The 14,698-nt window shown below is 40.6% G+C and overlaps 1 protein-coding gene across 6 annotated transcripts in view; it reads left to right on the top strand.

Annotated features, from left to right (window-relative positions):
• The window catches only part of VPS13D (vacuolar protein sorting 13 homolog D), a 294,906-nt gene that overhangs the window by 143,388 nt on the left and 136,820 nt on the right, over window positions 1-14,698 (top strand). For all 6 annotated transcript variants that reach the window (XR_004060385.1, XM_030942225.1, XM_030942226.1 and 3 more), the window contains 4 exons: window positions 3-178; window positions 5,983-6,106; window positions 6,952-7,187; window positions 11,427-11,535. Coding sequence is in view for 5 of the 6 variants with exons in the window: in XM_030942225.1 (XP_030798085.1) it covers window positions 3-178; window positions 5,983-6,106; window positions 6,952-7,187; window positions 11,427-11,535 (645 nt within the window). In the remaining variant the exon portion in view is untranslated. The remainder of the gene's footprint in view (window positions 1-2; window positions 179-5,982; window positions 6,107-6,951; window positions 7,188-11,426; window positions 11,536-14,698) is intronic.

Genomic DNA, 14,698 nt, shown 5'->3' with positions numbered 1-14,698 from the left:
AGGGAACAGCCAATCCCGAAGGTTACATCTCCACCCTTCCTGGTTCCAGTGTGGTGTTCCACTGGCCCCGCAATGACTATGATCAGCTCTTGTGTGTCAGACTGATGGATGTTCCCAATTGTATTTGGTCTGGAGGCTTTGAAGTCAACAAGAATAATTCCTTCCATATCAACATGAGGTCAGTTTGAGACTCTAAATAGAGACAGAAAAGTAGCCCCTGTTTGAGATGCAGTACTGTAGTAACAAGCCGGTATTACCTTTTGTAAAATGGGCACAAATATTTCTGGCTCAGACAGAGGTCTTAGAACTTGCAAAGTCCGGGGAAGTGTGAGCGGATAATCTGATGGAATAAACTAAAGGAGGTGTTGCCAGTTTTGACCATGGTGTAATTGCTGTTGTCTAATCCAAAGAGTAACACTGAGTTCATATTTTGATTACCTGCAACTTTGAAAGATCTGTCTGCATTTAGATGGTAACGCTCATTATAAATATTTTTGTATTTTCTGACATATTTATATAAACCCTTCTTTCATTTGATGCTGTTCTACTAAATCATCTGGCTTTCTACACCTAATGTGGTAACACTCAGTTCTTGTTAAGAAAAATTAACCAGGCCGGGCACAATGGCTCATGCCTGTAATCCCAGCACTTTGGGAGGCCAAGGCGGGCAGATCATGAGGTCAAGAGATCAAGACCATCCTGGCCAACATGGTGAAACCCCGTCTCTACTAAAAATACAAAAATTACCTGGGCGTGGTGGTGTGGTGTGGCTGTAGTCTCAGCTACTCAGGAGGTTGAGGCAGGAGAATTGCCTGAATCCGGGAGGTGGAGGTTGCGATGAGCTGAGATCACACCCCTGCAGTCCAGTCTGGCGACAAAGCAAGACTCCATCTCAAAAAAAAAAAAAAACAAAAAACAAATCAGCCTTAACTAGCCCAGGATAAGGTAAACTTTTTTCTTGTTTTCATCATGTACTTTTAAAAAAGTATTTACAGGCCGGGCGCGGTGGCTCAAGCCTGTAATCCCAGCACTTTGGGAGGCCGAGATGGGTGGATCACGAGGTCAGGAGATCGAGACCATCCTGGTCTACACGGTGAAACCCCGTCTCTACTAAAAAATACAAAAAACTGGCCGGGCGAGATGGCAGGTGCCTGTAGTCCCAGCTACTCGGGAGGCTGAGGCAGGAGAATGGCGTAAACCCAGGAGGCGGAGCTTGCAGTGAGCCGAGATCGCGCCACTGCACTCCAGCCTGGGCGACAGAGCTAGACTCCGTCTCAAAAAAAAAAAAAAAAAGTATTTACAAATATTTTAAATTGTAGTAAAACAGACATGACATAAAATTTACTCTTTTAACCATTTTTAAGTATTCAGTTAACTGGTATAAGTACATTTACATTATTATGGAAACAATCCCCCAAACTTTTTTCATCTTGTGAAACTGAAACTCTGTACCCGTTAAACAGCTCCTCATTCCCATGCCCCTCAGCCCCTGACCACCATGTTCTACTTTGTGTCTGTAAATTTGACTGCTCTAGGTACCTCATGTAAGTTTAATCATACGGTATTTGTCTTTTTGTGACTGGCTTATTTCACTTAGCATAATGTTGTCAATGTTCATATTTTTGTTTCTTCACCTATTAATGCACACTGGAGTTGCTTCCACCTGTTGGCTCTCATGAACTGCTACGAGCATAGGTGTATCAGTATCAGTTCCAGACCCTGCTTTCAGTTATTTTGGGTATAGATCCAGATGTGGAATAGTTGGATCACATAATCATTCTGGTTTTAATTTGTTGAGGCACCGCCGTGGTTTTCCGGAGTCGTTGCACCATTTTACTTTCCTGCCACCGGTGCACAGGGTTCCACTTTCTCCACAGCCTCACCAACACTTGTTTTCTTTGGTTTTTGACACAAGCCTTAAGTGATAGTCCCGCCTCTGTATAATGGGTGTGAGTTTAAATTCGTATTTCCTTAATGATTAGTGATATTGAGCATCTTTTCATGTGCTTTTTGGCCATTTGTATTTCTTCATTGGAAAAAATATCTATTCAATTCCTTTGCCAATTTTTGAGTTAGGTTGTTTTCGAATTGTAGGAATTCCTGTTCTAAGCATTTTATAGTTTCAGCTCTTACTTCTAGGTCTTTGATTAATTTGGGGTTAATGTTTGTGTATGGCGTAAGGTGAGGGTCCAGCTTCTTCATTTTTTTGGTATGTGGATATTTGGTTTTCTCAGCACCATTTATTGAAAAGACTCTCCTTTCCCATTAAATGATCTTGGTACTGTTGTTGAAAATCATTTGACCCTACATGTGGAAGTTTATTTCTGGGTTCTCTATTGGTCTATATGTCTTTATGCCATTACCACCCTGTTTTGATTATAGTTGCTTTGTATTAAATTTTGGAATAAGGAAATGTGAGACCTCCAACTTTGTTGTTCTTTTTCAAGGTTGTTTTCTCTATTCAGAGTTCCTTAGATCCATATGAATTTCAAGGTGGATTTTTCTGTTTCTGCAAAAAATGCTATTGGGATGTTGATAGGGATTGCATGAAGTCCATAGGGTTTTGTAGTATTGACATCTTAAAAATTATGTTTTCCAGTCCCTGAACATGGGAAGTCTTTTCAATTGTGTCTTTAATTTCTTTCATCAGGCCGGGCACAGTGGCTCGCACCTGTAATCCCAGCACTTTGGGAGGCCTGGGTGGGCGGATCACAAGGTCAGGAGTTCCAGACTAGCCTGACCAACGTGGTGAACCCCATCTCTACTGAAAATACAAAAATTAGCCGGGTGTGGTGGTGTGCACATGTAATCCCAGCTACTCAGGAGGCTGAGGCAGGAGAATCACTTGAACCCAGGAGGTGGAGGTTGCAGTGATCTGAGATTGTGCCATTGCACTCCAGCCTGGATGACAGAGTGAGACTCCGTTTCAAAAAAAAAAAAAAAAAAAATTCTTTCATCAAATGCTTTTGAAGTTAAAGAATCTGAGATCAGTGCTATTTGAACATGTTTAGAGGCAAAAGTTAATCTTTTATACTTTATGGTCGGCTCTTTATTGAGAACACTATTACAAAGGAACAGAAATACGATAATTTAACAATAGATGTTCCAAAATAGTTCTTCAAAATAGTGGTTTTGTTTTTGTTTTTGTTTTTGTTGGAAATAGAGTCTTGCTCTATTGCCCAGGCTTGAGTGCAGTGGTGCAATCATAGTTCACTCTGACTTTGAACATCTAGGCTCAAGTGACCCTCCTGCCTCTTGAGTAGCTGGGACTACAGGCGTGTACCACCATGCCTGGCTAATTAAAAAAAAAGAAAAAAAGAAAAAAATGTAGAGACAGGGTCTCACTATGTTTCCTAGGCTGGTCTGGAACTTGGGGTCTCAAGTGATCCTCCTGCTCTGGCCTCCCAAAGTGCTGGGATTACAAGTGTGAGCCACCATACCTGGCCCCAAAATAGGACTTATATTTGACTTTTTAAATGTATTATCTGATTCAATAGTGAGCCCTTCTTAATTATACTTTGCCCTGGCCTTTTTTAGTGTGAATTGGATCTGGATATAGTGGTTTTTAGGCTATGTTTTTAGGAGCTATTGGGTTTTAAGGAGGTGACTCTAGTGCCCAAGGGGGTCTACTGGGTAGGGCTCTACACTCTCATCCCTACCTCAACCAGCACTTTTGTCTGTTAGCATAATGCGCTCCCCCTAAGATTTTATTTGGGTGAAGGAGTGGGGAGGGAAAAGGGATTCTATAGCTAAAACCACCATTGTTTTTTATATTCCCTGGGTAGAGGCAGGGAACATCTGTTGTATGAGAATTGGAAGCCAGTTTGGAGGAGGAGGGTGATTTGTGTAATTTTTGTTAATCCTTTTAAAATGGTTTTAACGTCCAGTTGTAAGAGCAGTCCTAAACTACTGCGAACAGACCTATGCCATCTATTTAATTTACTTTCTTCACCTTTTCATTTGGAAACAATTTAAACTATAGGAAAGTTACAAGAGTAGTAAATGAATATCCCTATATCTTTTACCTGGATTTACCAATTTTCAGCATGTTGCTACCTGTTACTTCTCTCTTCACATACATGAACACAGATTTTCCTTTCTGAACTTTTAGAAAGTAAATTAAAGTCATGACGATACTTAAGCCATAAAAACTTCACTCATCACCTAAAAATAGGGACATTTTTCTAATTAAATATAATACTGTTATCACATACTGATGAAATTTAACCTTGCTATGTTTTCTAATAAATAGTTTTCATAGACTGAATGAATGACTAAAATGTCCTTCATAGCAACTCCCTTCCCATTGATCTAGGATCCAGTCAAGGATCATTTATTTTACTTGTCTCGTGTATTCTCTTGTCTCCTTTAATCTAGAGTAGTCTCGCTTTGCCCATTTTGTCTTTAGTGACATTGACATTTTTGAAGACTCCAAGCTAGTTTCTTGTGGAATGTCCTATTTTCTGCATTTGGGCAGTGATTTCCTGTCTGTAGATTTGGGTCAAGTATTTCTGATAACTATACTACCTGTGTGATGCTGTGTGTTTCCCACTGTGTCACAGTAGGATGCCTGTGATGTCTGTTGGTCTCATTATTGGTGGTGGTAAGTTGTTCATCACCTGGTTAAGGTGGTGTCCGGCAGGCCTCTTTTTTGTGAAGTTTCCTTTGTTCTTTGTAAATAAGAATAATCCCATTGAGAGAATACTTTAAGACTAAGTGAATATTCTGTTTCCCAAAAACCTTTCATTTAATGGTTTAATGGTTCTTGAATCACTTATTACATTGGTGGTTGCAATGCAGATTATTGAAAAACTAATTATTGCCTGTAATCCCAGCACTTTGGAAGGCCGAGGCGGGCAAATCATGAGGTCAGGAGATCGAGACCATCCTGGCTAACACGGTGAAACCCAGTCTCTATTAAAAATACAAAAAAAAAAAAATAACTGGGCGTGGTGACGGGCACCTGTAGTCCCAGCTACTCCAGAGGCTGAGGCAGAGAATGGCACGAACCCAGGAGGCGGAGCTTGCGTTGAGCCGAGATCGCGCCACTGCACTCCAGCCTGGGTGACAGAGCGAGACTTCATCTCAAAAAAAAAAAAAAAACAAAAAACGAATTTTATTTTTATTTTTAATTGAGGTGAGGTCTCACCATGTTGCTCAGGCTGGTCTCAAATTCCTGGGCTAAAGTGATCCTCCCACCTTGGCATCCCAAAGTGCTGGGATTACAGATGTGAGCCACCATGCCCAGCCAGAAATGCTGATTTTTAATTCTCTAATTTCCTCTACATTTATTCACTGATAATTTTCTGTTAAGGTAAACTTTTCATTTCCTTCAGCGATTTATCTATGTATAAATGTATGTATATATACACACACACACACATACATACATATACGTTACATCCATCCATCCATCCTCTTCTTTACAGCAGAATATCAGTGTATAAATGTTGAAGAAATGGGAGAATTAGAAAATCACCATTTTGGCCGGGCGCGGTGGCTCAAGCCTGTAATCCCAGCACTTTGGGAGGCCGAGACGGGCGGATCACGAGGTCAGGAGATCGAGACCATCCTGGCTAACACGGTGAAACCCCGTCTCTACTAAAAATACAAAAAAACTAGCTGGGCGAGGTGGCGGCGCCTGTAGTCCCAGCTACTCGGGAGGCTGAGGCAGGAGAATGGCGTGAACCTGGGAGGTGGAGCTTGCAGTGAGCTGAGATCTGGCCACTGCACTCCAGCCTGGGTGACAGAGCGAGACTCTGTCTCAAAAAAAAAAAAAAAAAAAAAGAAAATCACCATTTTGTAATCATATTACCAATTTCTACTTTTTTCAGATGATGAAAGAACACACAGTGGGCTGTAAGTTCAGCGATATTGACTGAGGCCCAAACAGTGTTGTGATTGTCAGAAATGTGAGAAGTAAGTGGATTGCATCTTGTCTCCTACATTTTATGTAGCCTCTTTTGTGTCCTTGTCCTGCAGGGATACCTTGGGAAAATGCTTCTTCCTACGAGTGGAAATTACTCTCCGAGGAGCTACATATAGGATCTCATTTAGTGACACAGATCAGTTACCTCCTCCTTTCCGAATTGACAACTTTTCTAAGGTATCAAGTGGAGTTGAGAACCAGTTTGACTGTTTCATGTGTGGGAGGGTGGAGTGTGTGCTGCCCTTCACACAATGGTACAATACCTTTTCAAGTTGGGTTTCATGGAAGCTCTGTGGATAGGTTCTTTATATCTGGACAATCCTAGAAATCTTTACCATTAAGAGGTGTTTTGCTGGGCAGCCTTGTCCGGGCAGAAGTAATCTTTTAGCTCCCAGATTTATTTATTTTGACTAGAGTGGTTGGTTGACACTGTGCCCTCTGTAGCCATCCCATTCAAACAGAGAAAGTCATTGGCTTGTCCAATGACAATGGGAATGGGCAGCTCTGCTGTTGGACTTAGTTACAGTGAGCGTTTTCATAAATTTTTCAAGAAAGTCAATGTGGAAATCATTCGATTCTATTTTAATTATGCTTTTGAATAATAACAGGTCTTATATATGATGATCTGTAGCCAAATTCCAAAATTCTTATTTTTTTCTGTATTCAAAATGTATCATAGGGGGTTTGGGCTGGAAAGATGCCATTGGAGGGATAGAATTGCTCCCCCTAGATATTTGACTTGGCAAAGCTTTTAAAGCCCTTCATTCCATAGAGAGAGAGAGAGAGAGTGTGTGTGTGTGTGTGTGTGTGTAGCACATGTCCTTTAATTGGTGAGTTTTTTGGAATGTGTGAGATGATTAGAAACATTTGAAAGGTGAGATGATGAATTTCACTGGGGCTTATTCCGTGTGTAAGATTCATTTAGGAAGGATTTGGAACTTAAACCTAGGAAGCACTGACTCACTTTTCAGTAACCACACTCTGAATGAAAGTCCTCTTTGTCCTCTCTGCCATCACTCTAGGTCCCGGTTGTCTTTACTCAGCATGGCGTAGCTGAACCCAGGCTCCGGACTGAAGTGAAGCCCATGACTTCATTGGATTATGCCTGGGATGAACCCACCCTGCCACCTTTTATCACTCTGACTGTTAAAGGGGCAGGGTCCTCTGAGATCAACTGCAACATGAATGATTTCCAGGATAATCGGCAGCTTTATTATGAAAATTTCATTTACATTGCTGCTACATATACGTTCTCTGGGTAATTCTTGATTAAATTACTGTTCTTATAAAGCAGAAGGTTCTAATTATTAACAGGTTTTAAATATTAAGCAGTTTCTTAGGAGACCAAAGTACAAAGGAAGATTATTTCATTCTTTACCAAATCCTAGGCTCAGTGTCTCTCTTAAGAGGTCATGTAATTTAAACTCTTGTCTTTTGTCTAGATTAAAATTTATCCAAAGAGTCAAGACCCTTCCTGTGTTAAAGATCTCTCCCAAGAATTCATTCTAGTATTTAAATTTTCTTTTTGCTATTTATTAGTCTGTTTTGCCTGTTTCCGCTTTTGAAACTGACTAACCTTCATCACAATTATTCAAGTTATCATTCTCACTCTCCTCCCCCACCCCATTGAGAATACTGATTAAGCAGACACCTAAGTGTCTGTCTTAATATTCACCTAAAGCCAAATACAGTAGCTTAATTTCGCAGAAATTCCATTGCCTTCACTGTTGTTTGACTAGTTGTGTTTAGAAAAGTCAGGTGAAGAATATTGAGCTTATTTTAATTCTTCGGTTAGATTGCCATGCAGGGATTCAAAACACTGAGCTTTCAAAAAGTAGTCATTCTACCAACATGTAAATATAGTCTATTGTTTCTGTGCTGAAATAACAGGGCCAATTTTAAAGTGCATCAGTGAAGAAATGAAAAATAGCTTAATCTTTAACATTACAAATATAAAGCACCTGATGAATAGGAGGTTTAAAGTCACATTCCTTTCCAAAATGTTCAGAACATTTTTGCATATGAATAAGATTTTTATACATGCCTGGGGCCCAGAAAATAATCTCTAGGTTTTTGCATTATCTCTCTCATCTGCTTAGAGTCCAGATTTCGCTAGTAATAATTGAATTTGCAGAGAAGGACCATTCTTTCTTTGTCTGTTGACGTTCCCTTTGGTAATGATGGTGCTAGGATGTTTATCTTGTTGTAATTGAGTCAGTATGGTTGTTTGTTGTTAATTTGTTTTTAAAGATTATGGCACTTAACAGTGGGACATGCTTAAGGTTTAATGCCTGAAAAACCGAATCTAAATCTGGTTGTTAGTCATGTTTTTCTCCTTATGTTCTGTGAATTCCAGTAGTTACTAAGCTCTTTAACTGAAGAATCCTAGTGGAGGATTATGGGCTTAATGGGTTGAACCGATATGGAACAGATAAAAAGAGAAGCTCCTGGAATCTTGGTGTGCAGAATCTAACAGCAGAATTAGAATAATCTTGCTGTGCTAAGAGGTTGGGCCATCTTTTGGAGTATATTAGATACTAATTCTTTGCATTCTTGGAAGGAATAAATGATGAGGAAGAATATTTTTTTAATTTTGTTTTTGAGGTGACTCACGTAACATAAAAGAAACTATTTTCAAGTGAACAGTTCAGTGGCATTTGGTACATTCATAATGTTGCGCCATCACCACCTCTACCTAGTTCAGAACATTTTTATCACCCCAAAAAGAACCCAGAATCTATTGAGCAGTCACTCCCCATTCCTCCCTGTCTCCAGCCTCAGGAAACTACCCATCTGCTTTCGGTCTCTATGGGTTGACCTATTCTGGACATTCACAGAAATGGACTCATAGGAGGGACCTATTTTGTCTGGATTCTTTCACTTAACATAATGTTTCTGAGGTTTATACACATTGTAGCATGTGGCAATGCTTCATTCTTTTTTTTTTTTTTTTTTTTTTGAGACTGAGTTTCACTCTTGTTGCCCAGGCTGGAGTGCAGTGGTGTGATCTCCACTCACTGTAACCTCTGCCTCCCGTGTTCAAGCGATTCTCCTGCCACAGCCTCCTGAGTAGCTGGGATTACAGGTGCATGCCACCATGCCTGGCTAATTTTGTGTATTTTTAGGAGAGATGGAATTTCACCATGTTGGTCAGACTGGTCTCAAAATCCTGATCTCGTGATTCACCCACCTCGGCCTCCGAAAGTACTGGGATTACAGGCATGAGCCACCGCACCTGGCCCGTTCTTTTTATGAAAAGTACTCCGTACTTTTTGTGGCTGAATACTATGCTGTTTTATGTGTATACTACATTTTGTTTATCCAGTTATTCGTTGATGGACATTTAGTTGTTTCTGCATTTTGGCTATTGTAAACAGTGTTGCTGTGAATATTCCTGAACATACATTTATTTGAGTACTTGTTTTCAATTCTTTTGCTTTATACAGAAGAGTGGAATTGCTGGATTCTATTATAATTCTGTGTTTAACTTTTTGAGGAACCGCCATACTGTTTTCCACAGTGGCTAAACCATTGTACATTCCTACTAACAATGTACAGAGGTTCCAGTTTCTCCATATCCTCACCAACATGTGTTGGTTTTTGTTTTTGTTTTTGTTTTTATTTTTATTTTTGCGACAAGGTCTCTGTCACCCAGGCTGGAGTGCAGTGGCACAATCTTGGCCTGCTGCATCCTCGACCTCCTGGGATCAAACGGTCCTCTTGCTTCAGCCTGTCTCATAGCTGGGACTCCAGGTATGCACCACCATGTCCAGCTAATTGAAAAAAAAACATTTTTTTTGATAGAGACAGGGCCTCACTATTTTGCCCAGGCTGGTCTCAAACTCCTGGGCCCAAGCTATCCACCTGCCACAGCCTCCCAAAGTACTAGGATTACAGGTGTGAGTCACTGTGCCAGGCCTAGTTTTGTTTTGTTTTGTTTTGAATGATATCCATCCTACTGGGTATAAAGTGGTATGTTATTGTGGCTTTTGATTTGCATCCTTAATAACTAATGATGTTATATGTCTTTTCATGTGCTTATTAGTCATTTGTGTGTGTTCTTTGGAGAAAGTGTATTCAAATACTTTCCATATTTCAAATGGAATTAGAGTGACACTAAAGAATTCTAAGCTTTATAGAATGTTCATACCTCTGCCTCCTGAGTAACTGGGAGTGTAGTGGTGCAGTTTTTCAGCTCATTGCAACCTCTGCCTACCGGGTTCAAGCAATTCTTATAGCTCTGCCTTCTGAGTAACTGGGATTACAGGGGCCTGCCACCATGCCTGGCTAATTTTTGTATTTTTACTAGAGACAGGATTTTGCCATGTTGGTCAGGCTGGTCTCGAACTCCTGGCCTCGAGAGACCCACCTTCCTTGGCCTCCCAAAGTGCTGGGATTACAGGCTCCTGCCACTGTGCCCGGCCGGAATTTTGCCTTTTTATTGTTGAATTGTCAGAGTTCTTCACATCTATCAGTCTTATCAGATGTATGATTTGCAATTTTTTTCTCCCATTATTTTTATGAGTTGTCTTTTTACTTTTAGATTGAAGTTTCTCATTTTGATCACATATAATTTATCTGCTTTGGGGGAAACAAAGATTACTTGTGCTTTTGGTGTCATGAAGACTAGTTTTTAATGCTGAATTCATTACCCTTTTTTTTTTTTTTTTTTTTTTTTGGCTAATAGGGGTTAATAGAAAGAGGAGAATAATCTAAATAAAATTTCCAAACATCCTTAAGTGTAGCCAGGCTGCAACATTCCATAAAGCTTAGGATTCTTTAGCGTCAGAGAAACGTAACACGATTGAATTGGAGGGAGTTGATTATGAACATTTTGTTTTCTTTTCATCCTAAAGGGACCTCTGATTTCTTGCCAAGACTTGGTAATGCAATGATGCTGTGGCGCAGTCTCAGCTCACTGCAACCTCTGGCTCCCGGGTTCAAGCAATTCTTATACCTCTGCCTCTTGAGTAACTGGGATTACAGGGGCCCGCCACCATGCCTGGCTAATTTTTGTATTTTTAATGGAGATGGTGATCTGTTTTGCCTGAGCTAGTACTCATCTTTTGCCGTGTTGTTCAGGCTGGTCTCGAACTCCTGGCCTCAAGAGATCCACCTGCCTTGGCCTCCCAAAGTGCTGGGATTACAGGCAGGAGCCACCGTGCCTGGCCGAATTTTTTGCCCTTTTTTTTTTTTTTTTTGCCTCTAAAGATAAATGGTTATACTTTTACATCTGAATTTTAAGTCACTAAAATTATTAAGAGAAGAAAATTGTCAGTGTGTCTTCTGAGAGATGAATCTTGGAACTGTGCAGGGAAAAAAATGCAACCCTGATCTTTGTGTTCTTGTATCAGACTTTTTCTTCTATGCTTTAAAAAATTTTCTTCTTTAATAAAAGTTTTGGGCGTTTGCTTATTAATACTTGAATACATGTGTGAGTATGTGTATATATCTGTATCTATATTTATATGTAATATATATATTTTTAAAATTCTAGCTTGCAGGAGGGAACAGGCAGGCCTGTGGCTTCCAACAAGGCAATTACCTGTGCAGAGCTCGTCTTGGATGTCTCACCCAAGACACAAAGAGTCATTTTAAAAAAGAAGGTAAGAGAGCTTACAATCCGAGTTTAGAATACAAGGTTTTTAGCACTGGACGGGACTCAGGATCACCCAGTTCAGAGTCCTTATTTCATGATGAGGCCACAGGGACTTGTCGTGTGGAACCCAGGCTTCTTGGCATTTCCAGGTCAGTGTTAGAGTGGATGAGTACCAGCTCAGGAGTAAGATGACTTCTGGAGTGGAATGTGATCCCCAGGTGTGACCAGCAGAACGTGAATAATAAATATACATGGAATTACCAAGGGCTTGGTGACTGTTAAGCAGACAAGAACAAATTTCTAAGTAGCAGTAATTGTAACATTTTATATAGCATTTTATAACTTATAGAACATTTTCAGTTATTTCACTTGATGAGGATGACAGCTAGTAAACAGGAGAGTAGATAATAAAAGAGTTACATTGACATTTAAAATTAGGTAAAAGTGTATGAATTGGCATTAAGAAATGGACCTCTCCTTTTCAATTGGAAACCAAGTGTAGAAAGTTTGACATTTTAGGTTTTGGTTTGGTTTGTTTTTGTTTTTTTACTTTTTATTTGGAAACAATCTCGAATCTCCAGAAGGTTGGGCAGAAATTTTCCTAAAGTGGGGCTGTGGCTTTGATTTGTCCTCTTGCTGGTGATTTTAACTTATTGCAATTGAGGAAGAAGGTATGCGATAGCCTTTTCCACTGAGAAGTGAGGCTACTCTTTTTCTTTTTATAATCAGTCAAGATTTTGTGGCGTGGTACTTTGAGACTATGTAAACCTCCTATTTGTCATATTTTCTATTTATGTATGTGTGTGTGTATGTGTCAGTATGGGCTGCTGTTTTATTCAGTGTGTTATCTGTTACTGTGTCAGTATGTGTGTGTGTGTGGGTATGTATGTATGTATGTATTTATTTATTTATTTATTTTCGAGAAGGAGTCTTGCTCTGGTTGCCCAGGCTGGAATGCAATGGCACGATCTCAGCTCACTGTAACCTCTGCCTCCTGGGTTCAAGCAATTCTTCTGCCTCAGCCTCCTGAGTAGCTGGAATTATAGGCACCCACCACCACACCTGGCTAATTTTTGTAATTTTAGTAGAGATGGGGTTTTGCCATGTTGACTAGGCTGGTCTCGAACTCCTGACCTCAGGTAATCCACCTGCCTTGACCTCTGAAAGTGCTGGCATTACAGGCTTGAGCCACCTTGCCTGGCCAGTATTTATTTTGATGCTTAGTTTTTCTTACCTTTGGTCAGTGGGAGCTCCTTTAACCTTCTGTGTCCTTTCAACATGTGCCCTCACTTCCTTACTTTCTGACACAGCAAGTTATCCTGAGTCCATCTTATATTTTTCCCTGCACTATTCCTGGAATTTGCCATTTCTCCAGGGAGCCCTCATCCCTTCCATCAGATAATGGAATTTAGAAACTTGAGATTCATGAATTAGGTGCACTTGTTGCTGTTGTGGTGTTGTGGTTCCCAGGCTGTCTCAGAAGACAGACCTAGGGTTTTTTAATCTATGTATGCACAAATATACATATGTGTATTTTATGTACATATTTATATACTGTATATATTTATTTCTATGTCTATATACCAAAAAGTAGCAGTTCACACCAATATTTCCAATTCTAGTCCAGTATGACAAAGTTTATTCTAATTTTCTCCCTTTCCATATTTATACTTCCCTTGTCCAGCACTGAGAATATATTTATTGATTTGATCGGTTCCCTGGATTGTAACTCATCCTCCGTCAGCACAGCTGTCCCACGTCCTATATGAACACCCTGGTTTCTTCCTTTGGGCTCTGATACCTATGTACTGGGCAGCCCTGCCCCCTTACCACCCTGCCCTTTGCAGGAATGCCCTCCTCACCTCCTTCTCTGATGCTCCCATTAAACTCCTCCCCAGCCTCCCACTTCAACCCCTGCTCTGGGTTGCCCCATCACCTAGGTGGATGCCTTCCTTGTTCCACATGTGCTTCAACAGTTCCACACTGGGCCGCCACAACCCCCATCCCCAACACACACACAAGCCCCATGGAGTTCTGCCTTCCACAGCCCCATCTAAAGATTGTAGGACTGAATTATCGGGGAAGGGAGGAAGGGAACTGGAAGGAGGATGGTGCATCTCAGCATCTCAGATTTTCAAGTGGAAATTTTGGTAGTTTCCAAATTATGATGAGCCTGCACAAATGGGCAGGCAGTAGAGGAATCCCAGTATGGAAACTCGATCTCACCTGGGTATCTGTGTGTTGATTTCCCAATCTGTAGCATCTACAGGATAACCGAGATGCTTTTCCTGTTGTTTCTGGTGCTGTGGAGAGGTATTTTCTCTTCCTGTGAACACAGAAGCAAGCATGTGGGAATTGGAGATGGGAAGCACAGCTCAACTTCATCTCTTTTGGCAGTCAGAGGAGGCAGTATCACATAGCAAAGAGAGCATGATGTGTTTTTAGGTTTGAGTTGTGGCTTTGCCACTTAAAGATATATAGTATCCAGTATTTCCCGTTTCTCTCAGTTTCATTTTTCTACTGACCTCCCAGGTTTGCTGGATTAGCTAAGATAATGTACATAAAGTGCTCTATAAAGAGATGTAATGGTAATAACACAACAAACATTTATTGAGGCTCTACCCTGTGCCAGGCATGTACTAATAAGCACATTACATTTATTACACTTATCACAAAAACCATGAGACAGTTTCTGTCTTTGACAGATCAGGAAACAGAGGCTCTAAGAGATTCAGTAACTTGTCCAGGGTCATTCAGCTTGTAAATTGTGTAGCTGGATCTCAAATCCTAGCATTTTGACTCCAATGTTCATGCTACTTTGTTAGTTTTTACCTTGTAGAATGTGATGAAAAGCTGTCTGTCTGGCCAGGGGTAGCATGTAAATGAGTTTGTGGTACCCTGATGTGTCTGTTGCTCTGGAGGAGTTCCTGCCTGGTGGGAGTGTATGTGATCCTGGCAGGTCTAGCTGGAGTATAGGTGTGACTGAAAAGGAACGATACAGATTGTCTTAGAGAGGCAGCATAGAGCAGTTAAGCATGCTGACTCTGGAATCAGGCTGCAGAGATTCAGATATTGGACCTACCATCTAACTAGTTATGTCACCGTGGGGAAGTTACTTCATCTCACCGAGGCTTAACTTCCTCATCTGTGAGGAGGGATAGTTATAGTAC

The sequence above is a fragment of the Rhinopithecus roxellana genome, chromosome 12, assembly GCF_007565055.1.
Source record: "Rhinopithecus roxellana isolate Shanxi Qingling chromosome 12, ASM756505v1, whole genome shotgun sequence".
In the NCBI taxonomy this organism is placed as follows: Eukaryota; Metazoa; Chordata; class Mammalia; order Primates; family Cercopithecidae; genus Rhinopithecus; species Rhinopithecus roxellana.
Note: the sequence above shows the minus strand (reverse complement) of the source record. Positions and strands in the feature narration are given on the sequence as shown.